Source organism: Carettochelys insculpta, chromosome 5, assembly GCF_033958435.1.
Source record: "Carettochelys insculpta isolate YL-2023 chromosome 5, ASM3395843v1, whole genome shotgun sequence".
NCBI classification, from domain to species: Eukaryota; Metazoa; Chordata; order Testudines; family Carettochelyidae; genus Carettochelys; species Carettochelys insculpta.
The window spans coordinates 38557559-38577930 of NC_134141.1; the positions used below are offsets into that span (position 1 = coordinate 38557559).

The window sequence follows — 20372 nt, forward strand, 5'->3', positions numbered from 1 at the left end:
GGTCAGTCTTGAATAATGGCAGGTAACTGTTTCCTGTTTTTCCCCTCTCAGTTAACAGGCTTGTTTGGGAATTGCAGTGCTGCCAACTCACAGTCACTAGTCTTCAGATATGTAGGTATTAGGCTGAGGAGCTCGGTGATTTGCGGTGGGGGGGAGGGTTGCTTTGTAAGTTTCCAGCCCTCATCGACCTGAAGGCAGGCTTGAAAACACAAACCCTTGAAAAGAAGAACCCAAATGACCTCCCCGTGAAACCCCCGTTTGTTTTTTAAACTGCTCTGGGGCCGGCCCGGCTCACTTCTGCGCACCAGGGTCTGGTAACCCCGCACCCGCCCGCCGGCTTGGGCAGGCAGGGCACATTCCCGCAGGCAGCAGCGCCCAGAGGGCGATTTGCTGCAGCCGCACACATGCGGCCGTGCCCCCTAGAGGAAGCCCTGCCAGAGGCGCGCTTGGGGCTCTGACCAGCCCGCGTGGCTTGGCGCCGGCGCCGGCGCCGCGATGTGCAGCCAGGCTGCAGGGCTAGGCACCGCCCCCTGCCGGGCCAGGAGCTGCTGCCTGCGAGGTAGCGCGGGCTAGGGGCGAGGCTCCCTTCGGCACGGTGCGCAGCCGCCAAAGGAGCGGGGCGGTGGGAGTTCCGCCCACTGCAGCCCGCCCGGCCTGGGAGAGCCGAGCGGCGCTGGGCCCGCCTCTTCCTTCCTGCAGCAAACATGGCTGCAGCCGCCGCCGTGGCCGTGAAGGTAAGAGGCGCCCTGGCTCCCGCCGCTCAGCTCTGACCCCCGGGAGCCCCATTCTCCGGTAGCCGCCGCGGGTGCGCACGTGGCTCATTGGGAGGCGCCTGTGCTGCCGGGTGCGTGTGGCGGGCTCCTGCCTGCGCGGCCACATGGGCTCGGGGTGCGGCGCTGCTCCCTTGCTGGGATGCTCGGCTGCAGCGTCCTCCTTTCGGCAGGGCCCTGGTCCGTGTGTGGCCGAGCACCCCCTAGTGGGCGCAGTGCGCTCATGGTGTGGCTGCGTTCGTGAGTTAACAAGGACTGCTGGGTCCTGCTTCAGCCAAATACTGGAGCAGTGATAATTAACAGCAGCTGAGGATGGCCACGCTGCCCTGATGCTGGGGTGGCTAAGAATCCAACTCTTGAAAGGAAAGTTATATGACTACATCTACACTAGAAGCCTCTGTCTATGGCAGTTACTGTTAGAAGAGATGTTTCAACAGAACTTCTGTTGACAGATCATGTCTACACATAGTATAAAAATACTGTATGGAGATACACATTTCATAGAACTAGAAGGGGCCTTGGGAGGTCATCCAGTTCACTGCCCTTTTGGCAGAACCAAGAACCATGCCCCCCCCTTTTATTTAATTTTCCCCAGATCCCTAAATGGCCCCCTCAAGGACTGAGCTCACAATCCTGGGTTTAGCAAGTCAATGCTCAAGCTACTGAGCTATCCCTCCTCCCACATAGAAGTGGATGGATCTTTTGATCCGTTCTGTTGACAGATACGTCTCCTGGAGCGTCTACACAGCTTTTGTGCTGACAGCTTCTGTTGCAAAATGCTTTTGTGTGTAGATGCCCCATGAATTTTGTCTACGGAACTCTCTAATGTAGACGTAGCCATAGGCTGGTACTGCACTCAAAATCCGGGGTTGAACCTTAACCTGTCTGGAGACTTTGGTTGGATGGTGGATAAAAGAGGCATAATTCTTAACTGTGTTAGGGTTTTGTTTTCTGTAGAAAAATATTCTGTGTTTGCCGGTTATATTGGTTTGTTAACTGGCTGTTTGGGGATTTGCTTTCTCCCTTGCTGCCCTGACTGCATTTGTGATACAGTAGCTACATGACAGTGCAGATTTGTGTTAAAACCCTCTCTTCACCTACCCAACTTTCTGGAAGAAAAAGTAAAAGATCCTGCAAATGGATCTTGCTGAATTCGAGCTGTGAGAGGTTAAAGGCTGATCTGCACTTACCTGATGATCGACTGTGCTTGCCTTGATCTTCTGGAGTTTTTGATTTTTGCTGCATGAATTAAGGCGCAGCAAAACTGATCTTTCTGGGCTCAGGTGTCAACCCTGGTACTCTGAGCTGTTGTGTGAGGCAAGGAATGTCAGTGCGAGCCTGAAGAGCTTCGATCTGCACTCGGTGAGAAAGTTGATTCTGCTACGTTGATTCTACTATGCTTACACATTGATTCTAGCTACACATCTCAGAGATCAGCTTTCTACGCTAGCATAGATCTAGCCTAACAGTCATCTGTACAGAATCTATGTGTCACACCTAACTTCACAGATAGTCCCACCTCGGCTCCCCATGGGAGCTCTTTTGCCAAAGTCCACTGTCCTCCCACTCATGTGATACTGACTCTGTCAGTACTGACAAAACAAACAAGCAGTCATGTAGCACATTTATTAGGTGATGAGCTTTTGTGGGGCAGACCTGCTTCTTCAGATCTGGAGATAGTGCTGTACTGGAACTGGCATATCATATCTCCAGAACTCAGGAAATGGGTCTGTCCCATGAAAGCTCATCACCTAATAAATTATTTTGTTAGTCTTTAAGGTGCTACATGAATGATGGTTTGTTTTGTTAGAATACAGACTAACACAGCTGCTTCTCTGGTTCTGTTAATACTCAGCGTTAATTTAGCTGTTACAGTGGTAAACTCTTTGGGGCAGGAGGTAACTTCTGTTTTATGCTTGCACTATACCTGCACAGTGGGATTTCTTGGCACTGCTGTAGAAGACATTAATTACAGAAGTTCAGCAGTGGCACTGTAAACAAAGCTGGTATGCTTTGGCCTTCACCATCCTATGTAAGAACTGGGAAACCATAAATACAAGAAAAAGCTTTTTTTTATCTCCCACAGTTCTTAAGATCTGTATGTAGACAAGCAATTTTCCATCTTGAAAGAAAAGAGAGGCTAATTTGGGATACTGAGGTAGATGTTAGCCTTCCATAGCCAGGGATGGGTTTAGCTTTCCTCACAGGAATATCTGTACATTGAGCAACAATGTGAGTGGGTGTGTCTCGACAGAAAGGGATAGTGATTTCCCTAAGCTTTGAGTGAGCTCCTCCTCTGCCTGCAGTGAATTTGCATTGATGACTCTGAATCAGCCATCCCCACAGCTGAGTGCTTCTCATTTTGTCCCCTGCTCCCTGCAGTGGCTTCAGTTGTTGTCAAAGGGAAGGTAAGGGTGCTGGACTATGCCTCTGTGATTCATTCCCTCTCACATTGCACTGGGCTGTCCTCTTACTTGCCAATTTCTATTGTTGCATCTGCAACCACCCCTAAAATCCCTACCAATTCTCATATTCCCCCAATGCTGCAGGGTAGGTTGGAGGGCATCCTTTACTCCCAGCAGTGCTCACCAGTTTAATCCCCACTGTCATCCTGGCCAATAACACCTTCTTGTTCCTGCAATATGATACAAGACCCCCCTGGACTGCTGGTTTTGCCAGAGAGGAAAGCTGTCTGTGGGCTCTGGTGGTAGCTCCAGTTCCTCTGAGGGCATGATACCATAGTTTCTTTGACACCTACCTGTGAGTTTAAATTGTCAGCTTTATAGTACAAAGGGAGTGTGTTCAAATTCTATCCCATCTGTGATTTGTGCTATTAGAACTTTAACAACTGAATCCAAAGTTTGCTGTAACTTGTAAAGCAGAAAAAATTGAAAATGTCACATCAATTGTGTTTTGGCATGTGGGAAAGAGTGAGAATTAAGTCAGGGGAACAAAAGCAATTTGGCTATATTGTGGATTCCCAGCCAGGGAATCACAAACCATCTTCTCCATCCCATGTTGCTAAATCAGAGGCATTACCCTATTCCCTAGATAAACAAAAATTAGTAGTGAAAACTGAGGAGGTAGCCCAAGGTTTGCAGGCATCCACCAGTTGCATCAGCCAGCTGATAATATAGTGAAGAACCCAATATCTTCAGTTTGCATTATTCTCTTTAATTTCCAAGTTTGTCATTTTACTGGATAGAACAATTCAGGTTGAAAAGCATTTGCTGTGAAAATCCTATTCAGTCTTAAATTCTGGGCTGCAGTTGTGTTGTCAGATATGTAGTTCCCAACAAAAACAACTTGATTGTTAACATCAGTTTTCTTAAACATTTTGAGACCACAGAATATCATCAATAATGTTTTTATATGGAACACCTATGAAAATTTTATTTAAAAAATTGTGAGACAAAGAAGGGGATACAGCAATATATACGGCAAAAATAAAATTCAATGATACCTGATAAAATTACTTCAGTGAAGAAGTAACATTGTATCTGGTTTTAGTAACAAGAAAACATTCACCATTAGAGTACAATATCAGAAACTATGTGAGATGCTCGTGGCACATCTGTGAGTTGTTCATGGAACACCAGTGTTCTGCGGAACATAGTTTAAGAAACACTGATTTGCACAGCCCTTTTTCATTTTATTTTATTTTTTAGAATTTCAAAGAAAAATAAAAAATCTTTCACAATTTCTGTCCTGATTTGTATGAGTTTGCTGAACTTTATATGTGAACAATTTTCAGCCTGTGTTTAGATCATGGTTTGTGGTTGGTCCCCAAAGAATATGTCTATGCTGCAGTCAGTGGCATAGTTACAGCTTATGTAGTCATACTTCCACTAGCTTTAATATAGCTATACTTCTGGGGGGATTTTTTGCCAAAAAACCTACAGTCCGCATATTTGATTTGTCAGAATAACTCAACATAGTCACTCCAGTTTCAGTTATTTTGGTAATATATTTATTTTGAAATACATGTCAGCAAGACAGACAGCAAAAGATTTCTGAGGAATAAGGAGTTATGAACACTCGGGGGTGTGCTGCGGGGGCGTTGTTTGGACCCCCAAGCCCAGCTGTGCAGCACATCCCAGTTCCAACACACACACACCCCACAGCCAAGCTGGAGGACAACTCCAGAGCTCACACTCCCTCCAAGACCTCAGATGTGGGGCACTCTTCAGAGTCCAGATGCCAGCATCTTCTGGGGCCCAGCGACAGGACACCCCTAAGCCCAGACACCTGCCCCCTCCTCTCCCAGGACCTTTACTCTCCACAGCTGCCTTACTGTCCCACCAGGGGATGTGATGCACTTAATCACACACACTTTGGCAGAGCTGGGACTCCCAGGCCATCTCCCATCCAAGGCAGATGAGGATCAAGCAGGCCAGCAAAATGTGCAGAGTCTTGAATTCCCACTGGGATGGTCACTCTGCTCACAGCAAGTTGCTGTATCCCAGTGTCCACCAATAATTTTGCAATCCCAATTTTACAGGGGAAATATGAAATTCTGTGCAAATTCTGCGTTTTGAGGTGGGATGGACTTCCCCTAGGCATAACAGCTAGCAGAGCTAAAAGTAGCACTGAAGATGCAACAGTGCTGACTTCAGTGCAGGCTGTATAAACCGATACAGGGATACCAATATGTTTTTACATTGCTAGTCTGCAGGCCCTGGAACTGGGGATGAGGGCAGGGTGGGGCACTCCCTGGCTTGAAGTAATTTCCATTTTATGAGGATTTACAGTGTGGCTCAATGACTTTCGGCACCCCCAATACACAAATTATTCCGGCACCCCTGCAGAAGTCCATGCCACTCTCATCTCTGCTATTTTTAGTGTACTAGTTGGATCACGCGTGGGAAAAATACAGATTTTATCCAGACTCCCTCCCAGTCCCTTCCGTCCATTGATATCACAGTATAGTGTGGTCCCTAACCACTTACAGATTCTTGGAGAAGCCCTCCATTGAAATTATTGCTGAGCTCAGAGTTAGATTAATGCTAGATTAGTGAATCTACATTACCTCTAAATCCCACCTGTGATTGCCATGTAGATGTTGGTTTTACTCCAGAACTTTGGAATAGGAGAATCTTGAGTGATAAATACTCCATAAGACTCCAGATGCAGGTTTGCAGGCAAATAACCGTAGCATTCAGGGCATGTGAGCGTTCTCATGAACAAAACAGCATTTGTCAAATATTTGTGATCTGTCAATAAAAGAAAAATCTCCATTCTTATTACAAAATTATAAGCAATTCTTGTGGTTTATTTTTTTTTCCCTAATCTTCCTTTTTAGGTTATATTTAGTTGTTTGCGTGCAGTAACACCCATATAGCACAAGGTGGTGCCAAAAGGGAAAATATGTTTATATACTACAACCCTGGTTTTTCAACCAGTGTGTTTTAACACACTGATGTGCCCTGAGAACTGTGGGAGAGTGCCCTGAAAATGTCATCAATTTCTCCTCTGCAGAGAGTCCCTGTGGTGGGGAAATTGACGAACACCTTGCCAGCTGGGACTCAGGCAGCTAAAACAACTTTATGCAGCCTGTGAACTGTTATTTTTAAATAATAAAATGTATTTAATTGATTTTAGGGAAAAAAATCATTTATTTAAATAATTGATTTTTTTATTTACCCTGCTAAACCATATTGTTACATTTTATGTATTATAAAGTACTACTCTTTGAAGGTTGAAGGTTGCAGAGTTAAAAAGAATATTCTGAACCCCAAAGTAAGGATAGTTACCCAGTGCCAGAGTGGGTTCTGAGTATAGTGGGAGTGTCCTCCGGTCACTTTCCAGCATTCTTCTGAGTAAGTAAGATTGAGTAACTTGTAAAATAAGCTGTCTCTTTAGGTACAGTGGGGTAGTTGGACGATAGCTCCTTAAGCTAAGAAGGATGCACAATTCATTGGGGTAACTGAGGCGGTCAAAAACCGGAATTCCTTTTCTGTGTAAGTTCCTGCATTTTGAAAATTTTCATTCTGAATTGGAAAGAAAATTTCCCACAAAACATTGCCTGAAAATGTTTTGTTTTGAGCCGTTTGTTTCTGTTATGACTTATATATTTTAATTTTAATATTTTATATCTTTTGATTAGGTTTTAAAGGCCAGTATACAAAATGGTGACTTGAAATTGGACATTGATATTCGATTTGCTCATTTCTGGTATTCCAACTGGTGATTTGTAATATAATTTTTATAACATTTTACAACAAGAAAAAATACATATAAAAATACCAAAACATTTCTATAATTTTGAAATGGCGTGTGCCAACCTTATCAAAATGCTTGGTTTCCGTTTTTTTCTAAATTAAATTTTTGTCTAAATCAACACTCCATGTAGCATTATGAGCAATTGATATTTTCCAAAGGAAAAACATTCTTTTGGCTATTTTTTAACCACCTCTCACTTTAATGGTCTCTCTGCCTCCTTATTCACCCAGGAACAGTTATTGAAATACATCTTTGTTTGAAGATCACCTTTAAACTAGTACAAATTAGTGCAGAAGCATAGTTCCCTCTACTGCTGTGGTTTCTCCAAATAAATCCCAGCAACATTTGAAATGGTGATTAGGGATCTTGTGTGTTCCCAGCAAAGAGAAATTGAATGGACGTATTGCAGGCAAGCAAGGCAAGCTTCTGGGTTTTGACAGCCTCCATCCGTGGTAAGAGTTTGTGTGCTCATTATTTCAACTTACACAATTCAGCCTCAAATAAAAGGTTGTGGAGCACTGTGCAGGTTTGACTGAGCATTTTGCTGAACTGTGGCTTTAGTCAATTAGGTAATATGTTTTTAAAGAAGGCTACATGGCTTGAAAGCTAGCAGCTTCTCAGTTAGTAGCTTCATGTCAGGCAAATGTACTAGAGGTTGAACTTCTCCTGTCCAGCATTCGTGGGACCTGACCAGTGCCAGATGAGAGACTTTGCCAGACCACAGGAGGGAAATATTGCCTAGCAGCATTACCAACACTTCCACTGCTTACTGGGCTCTTAGTAGCCATTCAAGGGTAAATTACAGCTAAATAAAAGCACAGAACACTGAGAACCAGGACTGGTGGCTGGAAACAAACTTTGGGGGATCACGAGAAACTTGGCCACACCCATGGCAAGTTGTCATCCAGCTATTTAAAATCATGCTGGATTATGGATGTTGCCAGATGAGTGTTCTGGATTAGAGAGGTTCAACCTGTAGTTGCCAACATACTTTCCTTATTGTCTCTTCCCCATACATTTAGAAGAAGCTGTTATTGAGAGAGGAAGATGCTTATGAGCTATACCTTAATGGCAATCAGGATTAATGATATCAATCAGTTCAGGTGTTGCATTTTTAGGGATCAGTATGTCCCCAGTGGTCAGAGTTACTGACTCTCTCTCCGTGTTTTTCCCGTTGCAGAAAAGGTGTACAGTAATCTCGTATTAATGTACTATTTGTGGTGCAGCCTTGTTACTGCCTATGTTGTGCTGATCTCTTTTGGCATTAGTTAACACTAATATTTACTTTCACATTGTGGATAAGTGATTGGTCAGTGGCTCTTTGTGCTGTTTACTAACTTTTTGAATTTGGCATCTGTCTGAACTGGGGAGTCATCAAGCATTTGTACTTGGAAAAATTAAATGCAGTGTGGCCTAAAGTGACATGGTAAAACTATATTTGCAAGTCTTTATGGGGAACTTGAACTGTAGGTATGATTTGTACTGTTGGGGTGCATGGTTCTGGGCCTGTCTCAGGTAGAGGTGAGGTAAATGATAAATTGTGTAGTTGCTGAGAAGTCAAGAATTAATGTCACTGTCAGACTTGAAATGCAAAGAAAGCTCTAGAGCTCTAATACGTACTTTTGTTTGTTTGTAAGATTGGAATTATCGGTGGAACTGGCCTGGATGATCCTGACATCTTGGAAGGAAGAACAGAAAAATATGTGGATACTCCGTATGGCAAGGTCTGAATAATTTTTAAAGAGACTTGTGTGCTTTGTGGTATGTTTTTCAGCCTAAGATCCCTAGTGTAATGGACCTGCAAAGGAGGCACTACTCACAATGCATTGCTGAGGGTCGGTCTGTGGGTCGGGTAATAGTTTACCTAACATCCAGCCTCACCACACCCAGAACACTTTTCCAGTCTAGTTCCTCACCCTTGTATGGTCTTAGCATTGTCTTGTGTTTTACTATCCTTGCCATGAGGTTTATGTCCCACCTTCACAGAAGAAGCTGGTAGGGTAGCCTGTGCTTTCCCACTCCATCAGGTGCTGACCCAGACTTATAGGATTGAATAAGGGTCTGGCACCTTGGTGTCCCCTCCGTTACCTTTTCTAGATCCCCCCTTTCCTCCCTCCCAGCAGCCCCAAGTACAACTAAAGGTATCCATAGAAAAGGCAAATAAACATTCAGCCCCAACTCAGCTCAGCATACATCCCTCTTCCCCACAGGGAGGCTTCTTCAACAGCTTTGTCCAGAAGGGTAAGTCTGTTTTCCTCTGTACCAACCCTTTCTGAGCTGAGTTGCTCACTTTTGAGCCTCCTCTGTAGTTGGAAGAAGCTCTGCCAGTTGAGAGAGAGAGGACTACCTCAGCCCAATGTCGTCCTTTAATTCCTTTGGGCCCCATGTGGAGTTTGTACATGTATCACAGTCACTTACAATGAGTGTGAGAAGCGAGATGTTACACTGACAACCAAATGTAGAAAAAAATACACCCTTTGCTTCCCTGTATCTGCTGTTCTTTAAACATGATGATATTAGACACCCAATGGAGAACTCAGTCCAGGGTTGTGATACAGTGGTTTTAAGCTTTGTTTACACATTTCCAAAGACTGCTCCATACCATATGGAATAACTTACACAGCCATGGGGGGCCTCTCTAAAATATAGCAGCCTTACCTGGCAGCCTGTGGGCCTCACCACTACTTAAAATATCGGCAGTATTACATACTGTGACCCCACTCTGGTACAGTCCCCTCCTTTTCCGCCCTCCAGGATTTCCAAGGGGATCACTGGGAGACAATCTTACGGTCATCTTGTGCTGTTCCTGTGCAGGGAGGAGTTCTCTACCAGCAGCTTCTGGGCTTTCACAGGCCTTATGTCACACTAGCCCTCTTACCCAGCAGAAGCAGCTGGAGAGAAGATTGCACATCTGTACAAGCATCTGTTTGTTCAGTGATCTGTGTATACCTGGAGTGCCAGCATATAGTAAGAGGCACTGCCCCAGAGCCCCAAAGAGCATGCAATTTAAATAGATCAGACAGACAAAGGATGAAAGAAAAGGGATGTTATTTCCGTATTACAGGTGGGCAGTTGAGGTAGAGAAAGTGACTTCAAGTAGGTGGTGCGTAAAAACTAGAAATTAAGCTCAAGTCTTCCATAATATCTGCAAAACAGGAGGCTGAGCACTGTCCAAAACAACTGTCTGTATAATTTTTGCTGTTATGTATAGTAACTTATGCAAGTAGAGTTCATGAGGCGTATGACATGTAGCAACAACAGTTATTTTATGGGGAGGAACGTCTGTGGAAACCTGAACCTTTATATCTTTTTCATGGGATTCAGCACTACTCTGTAGGGTCCAAGTGTGGAGGGAAAACCCCCAACTGCAACCAAAAGGGTTTTGAAGAAGACTTTGTGAGTGTAAGAGCTGGTGGGGGGAATAATAGAGTATGTGTGGGCAGTCACAGTTAACAATGGTGGGAAAGTAATAAGGTAAGGGGCAAAGCTGAATTAGAGATCGATATTTGAATTTCCCAACCCCTGTGAAATCTGTACGAGTAGTGGGGAGGGGCACAACATTATTCACTTCACTTGTTACCCGTCATCATCGTCCCCACCCTGTTCCCAAAACTAAAAGAAGAATTTCGTATAGAACTAAATGCTTTCACTTAAGACACTGCCTTGATTCAAGGCTAAAATAGCAAAACCAAAATAAATAACGTGACATTTCCTCTACACAAGATTAGCTGTTGGTTTACAATGAGTCGAAAAATTCTTAAGATTGTTGAAACTTAAAGTAAACATGTACAAAAAGGAAACTATTGTATGTGATACTTCAAACATCTTTTCTTTTGTCTATGAACCAGTCACGTTCAGGTGACGCTTATCTACAATGTTTCAACACTGCATGAATGATCAGTTGTTGCAAAACTCTCTAATAGTGCTGTAAGAAAAGAAAGTACTATTTATAATGTGGCTTGCATATCTTGTGTTTTTTAATCATGAATCAAATTAACAAGTCTCCTGTGAATACTTCTGCTAATATTTTTAAAATGAAAAAAATCAATTAATATAATTTAGGTTCCAGTTAGAGGGTAACCCCATTTTCCATAGAATGCTATGAAAAAAAAGAAAACAAAGTTAGCATGGACATAAATATTTATCATCTGAATTAAAGGCAAAAAAGGGACCTTACAGATTCATCTAGGCCAGGGGTCAGCAACCAAAAAAAAGCAAGAAGAGCCTTTTTTTTTTTTTTTATCAGTAAAAAACAGTAATTCAAAAGCTGCAATGCACATGAATCTGAGATGGTCCTTAATAAATAACATGAAACCATACCTTTTGTGACCCTATTTTAAGAATAGTGCACACAGAATGATTTGTAATGCGACACATGTTTACTGCAGGACACTCACCGTTTATCAAATATAATCAGGAGGAGTTTTTATTTTGTTTTGTGTGTGTGTGGTTTATTTTTCCTTTGTAATTGTAGCATCAGGAGCCACAGAGAAATCCTTAAAGAGCCACATGTGGCTACGAAGCTGCAGGTGTCAGACCCCTGATCTAGTATAACTCTCTGCTGTCACAGGGTTAAGTGTTCTTAGACCATGCCTGATAGATGTTTGTCTAACCTGTTCTTATGTAACCTGTTTGAACAGCTGTATGAAATATGTGGCTGGACTTTGAACATTACTGTTGGTATTAATACATTGAGACAGTGTGATTACAAAACACAGCCTTCCAGTTCCAGACTGTTTTTTAGAGGTAGTAATGTTAGTCTGGTTCAGCAAAAACAATAAGGAATCCAGCGATACCTTAAAGACTAACAATATTAGAGATGGGAGTGTTACATCAGAGCTAATTCAATCAGGGTACATATGGACAATAAAGTGAGAATAGCTAAAGCGTAAAATTACTTACTGTAATGAGAGAGCCATTCCCAGTCCCTATTCTTACCCATTGTGAAGGTGTCAAATTTGCATATTTCCAGACTTGTTTTTAGTAATCTGTCACATTATATTGCAGTTAGAATGTGTGGGAGAAAATGACAAGCTACAGCCGTAAAGTTTTATTGGTTTTCATAGTGATATTGATCATGCATAAATATCAGTAAATTATTCTGATCATGCTGACATGTTGTGACTATTGTTTTTCTTTTACAGCCATCAGATGCTTTGATTTTGGGAAAGATAAAGAATGTTGACTGTGTGCTTCTAGCAAGGTAAAGAGCTTTTCAAAGGATTTTTTTTGTTACTTATGTCTTAAAATAGTAACAGAGAGATAGCCGTGCTAGTCTATATACTATCAAGACAGAAGAACAGTCCAGTAGCACTTTAAAGACTAACAAAATAATTTATTAGGTGATGAGCTTTCATGGGACAGACCCACTTCTTCAGACCATAGCCATACCAGAACAGACTCAATATTTATCTAATTCTTGATTCCTCCTCCCGCCCCCTTCTGCCCCTCTGCTCTCTGATTTGCTCACCTTGATAATATTTTTCTGATTTGTCAACCTTGATTACTATTTTTGGTTCTCTGTGCCTTAAATATTGAGTCTGTTCTGATATGGCTATGATCTGAGGAAGTGGGTCTGTCCCATGAAAGCTCATCACCTAAAAAATTATTTTGTACATGTTAAAGTAGTTTGTCTTAGATATTTCCTTTTCCTGTCTGTCAGATGGACTAACTACTTCTTTTGACTGGCAAAGTTAAGTCTGAATGTGTAAATGGCAGAACTTCCATTGACTTCAGTTGGGGAAGAATCAGGAATTTAAAGTTGGTCTGTATGGCATGTGGAACACTTGTAGAATGCTCCATGCGTTCACAAACCTAGTTCTGTTTCAACCGCCAACCTTCAACCTCCATGTTACAATTCTCTTACAGCCTGGAAATTTATGTGGATGGTACAGCTGTTTGTCTTCAACTAGTGCTTCCAAGCATAATTGATCTTACAATGATCCAATGCACTTCTCAGTGCCAAATATGTGCACTGTACTCTTTCCGATTAAAAACTAAAGCAGATGCAGTAGAAAAATCTCTTACTATGGTGCTGCCCAATAGAGATTAAGACACGGTAAAAATGTACTGGGTTTTTCAAATACAGTAAAACAAAAATTATAACCAGCTGTTCAAACGCTCACACTCAAACACTCAGAAATTATGAGTGTTCAAAAATTTTGGGTGTTCAAACACTCAAAAATTATAACCAACTGTTCAAACAATCATTTCTCCAAATGATTTCTGGGATTATTTAACAGGTTGCAGAGAAGTGGGGGTGGAAATTTTGAGAAAATTTTACCAAGCTATGTTTGAGTTTAGTAAGCACTCTTGATAGATATTTTTTAATCTAATTACATCTAGTAATGATGACCTGTGTGAAGATTGAAACTTTAAATATAAATAGTTGTTAAGGAGTTGTGCCATTGCTACTTTTTGTGGGGCATATGGTTATTTTTTAAATGGTTGAAGGGGAAAATCACTTTATGCATGTCTAATGAGCATCTAAACAGAGAAGCATCCCCCTCCCCCCCAGCAATTTGTGATGTTTGGGGTGCTGCATTGTAGCCTATAAGGATATGCTCGTCTATTTTACATATCTTATTCTTGTAGCTTAAGCCTGTATTATATATTATTTGCTATTTTCTTCACCTGTCACTGTTATAACATTTTAGCAGTAATGTAAGAGGCCTGCAGGGATCATACTCTGTATAACATTAGCTTGAACTAGGTAGGTGTGGGCATTTGGACAGTTCCAGAGAGATATAGATGAGGAGGAGTGTATCTGTGTTCCCAGACTTTAGTTTAGCTAGTTAACAGCATTTTTTTGTTTGTTTGTTTGTTTGTTTTGATCTTATGGGGCCAAGATGTTATGGCCTCATCAGCTCAACCATCTTGTTCATAGCAAAGTGAAGGCCAAGGTCACTGAGGCTGCTAAGTAGTATCTTGCCCCAATGCCAGTTTTTGGAGGTTGTTAATGAGGCTGCCGTGTGAGATCTTATGCACATTCAAAGGGAGGTGTTAGTTCCATTCCTCCAATCGGGTGTGCGTACCTTCAAAATCTTAGGGTGCAGAAGTCTAACTTTTGTCTTTGGCTGTAGACGTCAGGCAGCCTATAACACCTGGGGTTCATCTTTGTCTTTCTGGAAATCTTGGAGGATGGGGTTTAGTTAACTCTGTGCATTTTTATTTTATTACGAGTGTTTTCATTAAAAGTTTTTCTCTGATCTAACACTGTCTCGTGTCTTACCATCTTCTGAGTGAGGCTGATTCTTCAACTCCTTGAGTGATCAGTATGAGATGGAGTGTGAGTATGGTGCTAGCCTAGGTATATTTGTATGTATATTGGTTTTATGAAACTAATCAAAGTGAATTAATCTGAATGTAATCACTCTAGATATTTGATTGTAAAATCCATTATTAAGTGTAATAAATTCTGTGCTACTGTTACATTGTTTGCAATGTTCATGCGATTCTGCAGGTCCTGTGACCTCCATCCAGATAAGAGCTTTTATAGGTCCTCTTAACTGTGGTCCGGGGTGGAGGGCCACCAGAAAAAATCTTAACAGCCTTATCTTGATATCGGGTAGACACCGTTAGACAATGACTCCCCCATATACCTCAGTCAGCATGGAACTTGATTGTCTGACATGACGTGGACAGCGATATTGAATATCTTTTTAACATAGTGTGTTTGACTCTTGTGTGGTGGTCTAAAAATTACCACCATTCTGGAGAGGCTGGGTAAGTCATGTTAGACACTAGTTTGTCAAACCCAGATGTAAGATTTTAGTGTAGACTTAGCCCAAGGGGCAGTATTGAATCATCTTCCTAAGAAAGAAGGAAAGATTGAAAGTCTTCCCTGCCATAATTTGAAAAGATGGGAATGGAGGAAATAACATGCTCGTGCTGATTTTCAAGGAGGATGGGGTGTTATATCTGTGGTTTCTCTTCAAATCTTTTGCCTTTTACTAAAATTTTCCTTCTCTCCCTTTGTAACTTTTTTATCGTACTACTGACTCTGAGAGCTGGGGATGGAAGGGCAAACTGCGTGCTCTTCTGCCCCTTCTGTCATTAGACATTGCTGGTTTTATTCTGAGTGTAGAATCTTATCTTTACTACTTATCTCCATTTATAACAGAGAAGCTGTAAGAGCTTGGATTTCAGATCCTCCACGGTGGTTGTAATGTGGACAGAAAAGTAACCTTTATATTTATAAAATTAAGCATACCTGATGCTAGAGAGGGATGAGAAAGGGAATACCACAGTGTCACAGTGCCACTGTTGCTATAACGGTGCTGGCACATAATACCATAAGTAATTATGTGGGCCAAGTAAACGGAACCTACAGACACAATTTTGTGGGGGGAGAGGAGGGTGGTGGGGGAAGTCTTGTGCACTAATTAGTCTTATAAATGAAGGCCAGTATATGGTAAGTTCAGTACTGTCAGCTTCAAGTATTCAAAAATCTAAGTTTTTTTCTTTAAATAATAAATTGTAGGTACTTTTTTATTTACCTTCTGTGGTTTCTTACCACTAGGGTGCACTCAGGTCACGTTTCAAGATTTTCTGTATAACCAGGAGAGCTAAAAACTGAAAGCTGAACCTCTCATATCCGCATGACTCCAAGAGCAGGAACTTTAAGAAATACACCAAGTATTCCAAAGCTCCTGATAAAATCCTCAGAATGGGCAATAGCATAAGGTTCCATTTATAGCTTTGGTAGGCAAATTTATATTTCCTAGACTCCTGGGCTACATCTACACTGTAAGATAAGTTCAAATTTAAGGCAGTTAGCTCGGTATTATATCACTGTCTTCACTATAAATACCATTAGCTCAACTTACGGAGCACTAATGTTGATACCATAACATCGTCAATAGCGGCTGGGAGTAGTGTCAAGTTCAAATTTAAAAGATTGAATGAAGGCTAGTGTAGAAGCACCATGTATTTGAATCAAATTCCTTGGCCTCCAGGGGCGTCCCCTATGTATCCCACAGTGCTCTGCTTTGGCCACTTCCATCTCTCCTGCTTTCCACGTGTGCAGGAATTAGGTAACAGGAAGCTCAGAAATTTGAATTCGGCACCAGGAAGCCTGTGGCTGTGGGGTTAGGCTTGTCTGAGAAGCTTCTTTCTTCCTTTGCAATCAGCACTGTGAGCGCAGCTGCACATTAAAAACAGCCGCGACACGGAGTTCATAGTTCTGTCTCCACCTCTGCAAGCTGAGCCCTTTTTTTTCTGCGCCGGCACCAGCCACCGCCCCCCTCCGCCATGTGGCAGTTAGGTTGTTGGGGGGCTCGTGCTCGAATGAGAGGCTGAGAAACTTCTTTTCTGCAGTTTATATTTGTGCAGCAGCCACCGCCCCGCCCCCACACACACACAGGCGCCAGGCAGTCAGGGTCTTTCCCACAGCCAACCACATCATGTGGCTATCCCCTGACCCAATAAAAAGATGTGCCTGCTGTTCAGTGCAGACCGTGCTGACAGACAGCACCATGTCCTGGCTTTCGCGCAGTGAGGCCTCCAAGGGCCGGAAAGATTTTCGGTTGGTGGCAGTTGCCCCAGCAGCTAAGGTTTTCAGGGGCTTTCTGTCGCCCAGTGGGACCGCTTCAACTGGCCCTCAAGCCAGGGACCCCTCACCCCCAAGAAATATTTTTGGGGGCTTGCTGCCAATGGAGGGAAGTCTCCCCCGGTGGCTAAGAGCTGCAGGGGCGTGCATATTCCCGGGAGGACCATCTCAACTGGCTCTCGAGCCACAGACCCTACACCCTCCAAAAATATATATTTTGGGGGGCTTGCAGCCACCGGGGGGCCATCACAACTGGCTCTTTATCATCTGATCCACCCAGTACTCCCCGTGGGATGAGGGGGTCTGGCACCCTAATGGTCAATCAGGTCCCCCCACCTGAGCACCACCCCTTGTTGAAATCTGGGGAGCCCCATCCCCTCGTGTTGGACAGCTCTTTGTAGTGTCGTGGAAAGCCCAACATCTTTTTCCTAACCTTTTCTATCCTCTTTCTTCAAGCTTGGCCCCCTTAACACAGGGAAGAGTGGGTGGAGGGCCAGTTGAGAAGACAGACTGCTGGGTGATCCCAGGTCACAGATGCTGCATAATGGACTGGGAAGCCAAAAACCCTGCCTTGCAAAATCTCCCTTTCCAAAACCTTTACTATCCTACTCTTTCTTCAAGCTTTACATTGTTCCTGTACTATTTTTTAGGGATCATATGTAATCAGAGGAGGGGGACAGTGGCTGGAGGGCAAGTTGAGAAGCTTCAAACACCTGCTTTTTGTAAAGTCTTTGGTCATTCAGTTACAGCTACGGTTATAAAAAGGAATTCAGTTATAGAAGCAAGAGATTTCAGTTAATTTGGCGATCTTTGTTGATGCCCTACTTTTCCTTCCTTCCTTCCTCCTGGAAAAATGGCTGTTTGCTTTTCATGGGAGGGGAATGAGGGCAATTCAATGTGGGAAGATGACATCACATACCCACAACCACTTGTGCACATTTTTTTTCCATGATACACCAGCAAAAATACACAGAATGCTAAGGGAATAAGGTTCCCACAATGCACTGCTGCAACAGTTGATGTTTGGCAATCGAGTGTGGCAGCAATAAGTTGACTATGTGGAGAGGTGAGGGTATGCAAATTCAAATTTCTAAAACTCAGTTACAAAATCGATTTTAATAAATTCAAATTTATCTTGTGGTATAGATGTAACCCTGGTTAGGTTGGAATTGTTTGTTTCTGTTTGTTGTATTTTGTTTTATTTTCACTTTCTGTCTTTGCAGGCATGGGAGACATCATGCTATTATGCCAACAAATGTCAACTTCCGTGCCAACATCTGGGCGTTGAAAGAAGAGGGTTGTACCCATATTTTAGTAACTACTGCCTGTGGCTCATTAAGAGAAGAAATACAGCCTGGAGATATCGTTATGATTGACCAATTCATTGACAGGTAAAGGAGCGAAACATGATGTTTCTTAAAATAAAGCCATCCCAGTCACGTTTGCTTTTAACTTAGATTGTGAATTCATTAGGACAAGGGATGTCTTTTGTTATGTATTTGTACAGCACCTGGCAAAACGGGGTCCTGGTCCATGACAGGGGCTCCTTGCTGCTGCTGATGCTAATAGTTAATAACATTTACAGCTGTCTTGTTGTGAAGTCACAGTCCTCAGAATGGGAGGCAAAACAGGACATTCTTCTTCGAGTATCCCCGTGGGTGCTCCACAATAGGTGTCGGGCTCGCCCGGCGCCGCAGATCGGATCTTCCAAGCAGTTTCTGCCGAACCGCGCATGTGCCGGCACGCGCCGCTCCCTTGCACGCTCCTGGCCACGTGCGCGATCCGGTCCCCGCCAGTTCCTCTTAACCGCCATCGGCTACAGACGGAATCCGAACTAGGCTAAGGCCAAGTTAGCGTATTCAATGGTTTTAACTGTTTTTTCTTTAAACTTTTCAAGTTCTTAGGCTACTGCAAGTTAGCCAGTTGTTATTTTTCAAAAAAAAAAACAAAAAAACAAGCGGGACGGCATTCAGTCCAGTCCCAGTAACAAGCGGAACACCGGAGGCCAGGAGCCTAGGGCCATCAGCACTCCTGCCGCGGTAGGCTATCGGAGAAGGGGAAAAACAGCACAGAGAAGGTGCTAAGTACCCATTAACAACTGAAAGATTCACCAACAATGTCCTCTTCAGGATTTAAGAAATGTGAGTCCTGCCGAGAGGCAATGCCAGCGTCTGATGGGCACAGTCTCTGCATAAGGTGCCTGGGGGAGTCCCATGTCATGCAGAAATGCTCCTTCTGTGCAAAACTAACAGCCAGAGCAAGGAAGGACAGGGAGATGCGGCTTAAAATGCTGCTCTTCGACAAGGCCCTCCAGCCAGATGTGCCGGAGCGGCCGCAGCAGGAGGGACCCTCCGGGGCCCATAAAAGGAAAGCCGCCTCCCTCACCCCATCAGCGCAAAAATGGAGGAAAGCCTCCCCAGCCCGATCCCTGCCGGCAGCAACAGCGAGCGGGACGGGAGGAACGCGCAGCCCCCAGCCGCAGCAACAGCTGATCGGCGGCGGCACGGAGAGCCATGTGGAAGCGGCTCAGCCTCCGATAATCAAACAGCCGCCCCGCACCGCAGGCAGGGCGGCAGCTAAACAAGCGCCGGTACCGGCGGCACCGCAAGCAGTGGCACCGACCCCCGGGGAACCGGCGGTGCAGAGCGCACAGGCATACAGCCCGCAGGCACCGGAGGACCCCGCCCGTGCGGCACCGCCCATGAGCGTGCCGAGCACGGCGTGGACAGGGCCGAGATCCCCTACACGCCAGGGGGCAGAGTTACCTCCTCAAGGGAGGGGGAAGGCTGCACACAAAACGAGGCACCGCAGCCCCTCTCCAGACAGGGCTGCGGAGTTGCTTTCTTTCAGCCCTCCGCTTATGCTGCAGACTCCAACCAGAAGGCAGGGGTCCCCCCTAGCCTACCCGGAGCCCCCGTCTCCATTTTTACAACCAGCCTCGCCCTGGCTGGGACCACCTTCACCTTTCCTGGGGTTTGAGCCGCTGGAATACTATCCAAAATCGCTCTCTCCAGTGTCCCAGATCTCTCGACAATCTCGCTCCCCCAGACGCAGAGGGTACGCACCAAGGGAGTGGTCTAGGTCACCTTCCCAAGAACAGTGCCGATACTGCCATGGTCGCCCCTATCACACGGGGCATAGACACCACCGGCAATCTACCAGGGAAGGATCCCCACAGACGATCTCGTATCCCCGAGGGCAATCGCGAACGGGGACAGAGACTCAAGTATCTCAGGGGGGACTGGTTATGGAACCCCGAGATTTTCCCTTGCAAGCCTCTAGTGAGAGGGTGTACCATCACCAACAGGAACCGGAAGGGTCCAGAGAGGCGTACCCCAGTGGTTCCTCGCTATCCTCCCCGGACGAGGCTACGGCCCCGGGGGACTTCCATCCTCCGGACGATCTCAAACAGTTTCAAGAGCTGTTTAAGAGGGTGGCCTTCACGCAAGGCATCCAGACAGCAGAGGTGCAAGAGAAACACCATAAGCTCCTCAAAAATCTCAGACCTCCGGCCTCCTCCAAAATAGCAATACCGCTTGATGAAGCAATCTTGGAGTCCGCCACTATGATATGGCAGACCCCTGCAACTATTCCGCCTGTCCACAAGAGAGCGGATAAGAAATACTTCGTACCGGCGAAGGGCATGGAGTTCCTGTTCAGCCACCCACAACCAAATTCCTTGGTGGTGGAGTCGTCGCAACAAAGATCAAAGACATCTCAATTCAAGACAGGGGGAACAGACAAAGATGCCAAGAAGCTAGAGCTGTTCAGCAGAAAGGTCTACTCCTCCTCCACTCTACTGTTGCGAATGGCAAATTACGCAGCGCATT

At 44.3% G+C, this 20372-nt stretch overlaps 1 protein-coding gene across 1 annotated transcript in view; it reads left to right on the forward strand.

The window, feature by feature from the left end:
• The first annotated feature begins 587 nt into the window (after positions 1-587).
• MTAP (methylthioadenosine phosphorylase) overlaps positions 588-20372 on the forward strand; it is a 65401-nt gene continuing 45616 nt past the window's right edge. Inside the window, exons 1-4 of the mRNA XM_074994115.1 lie at positions 588-734; positions 8630-8716; positions 12137-12195; positions 17766-17933. Of these exons, the coding sequence (XP_074850216.1) occupies positions 705-734; positions 8630-8716; positions 12137-12195; positions 17766-17933 (344 nt within the window). The 5' untranslated portion in view covers positions 588-704. The remainder of the gene's footprint in view (positions 735-8629; positions 8717-12136; positions 12196-17765; positions 17934-20372) is intronic.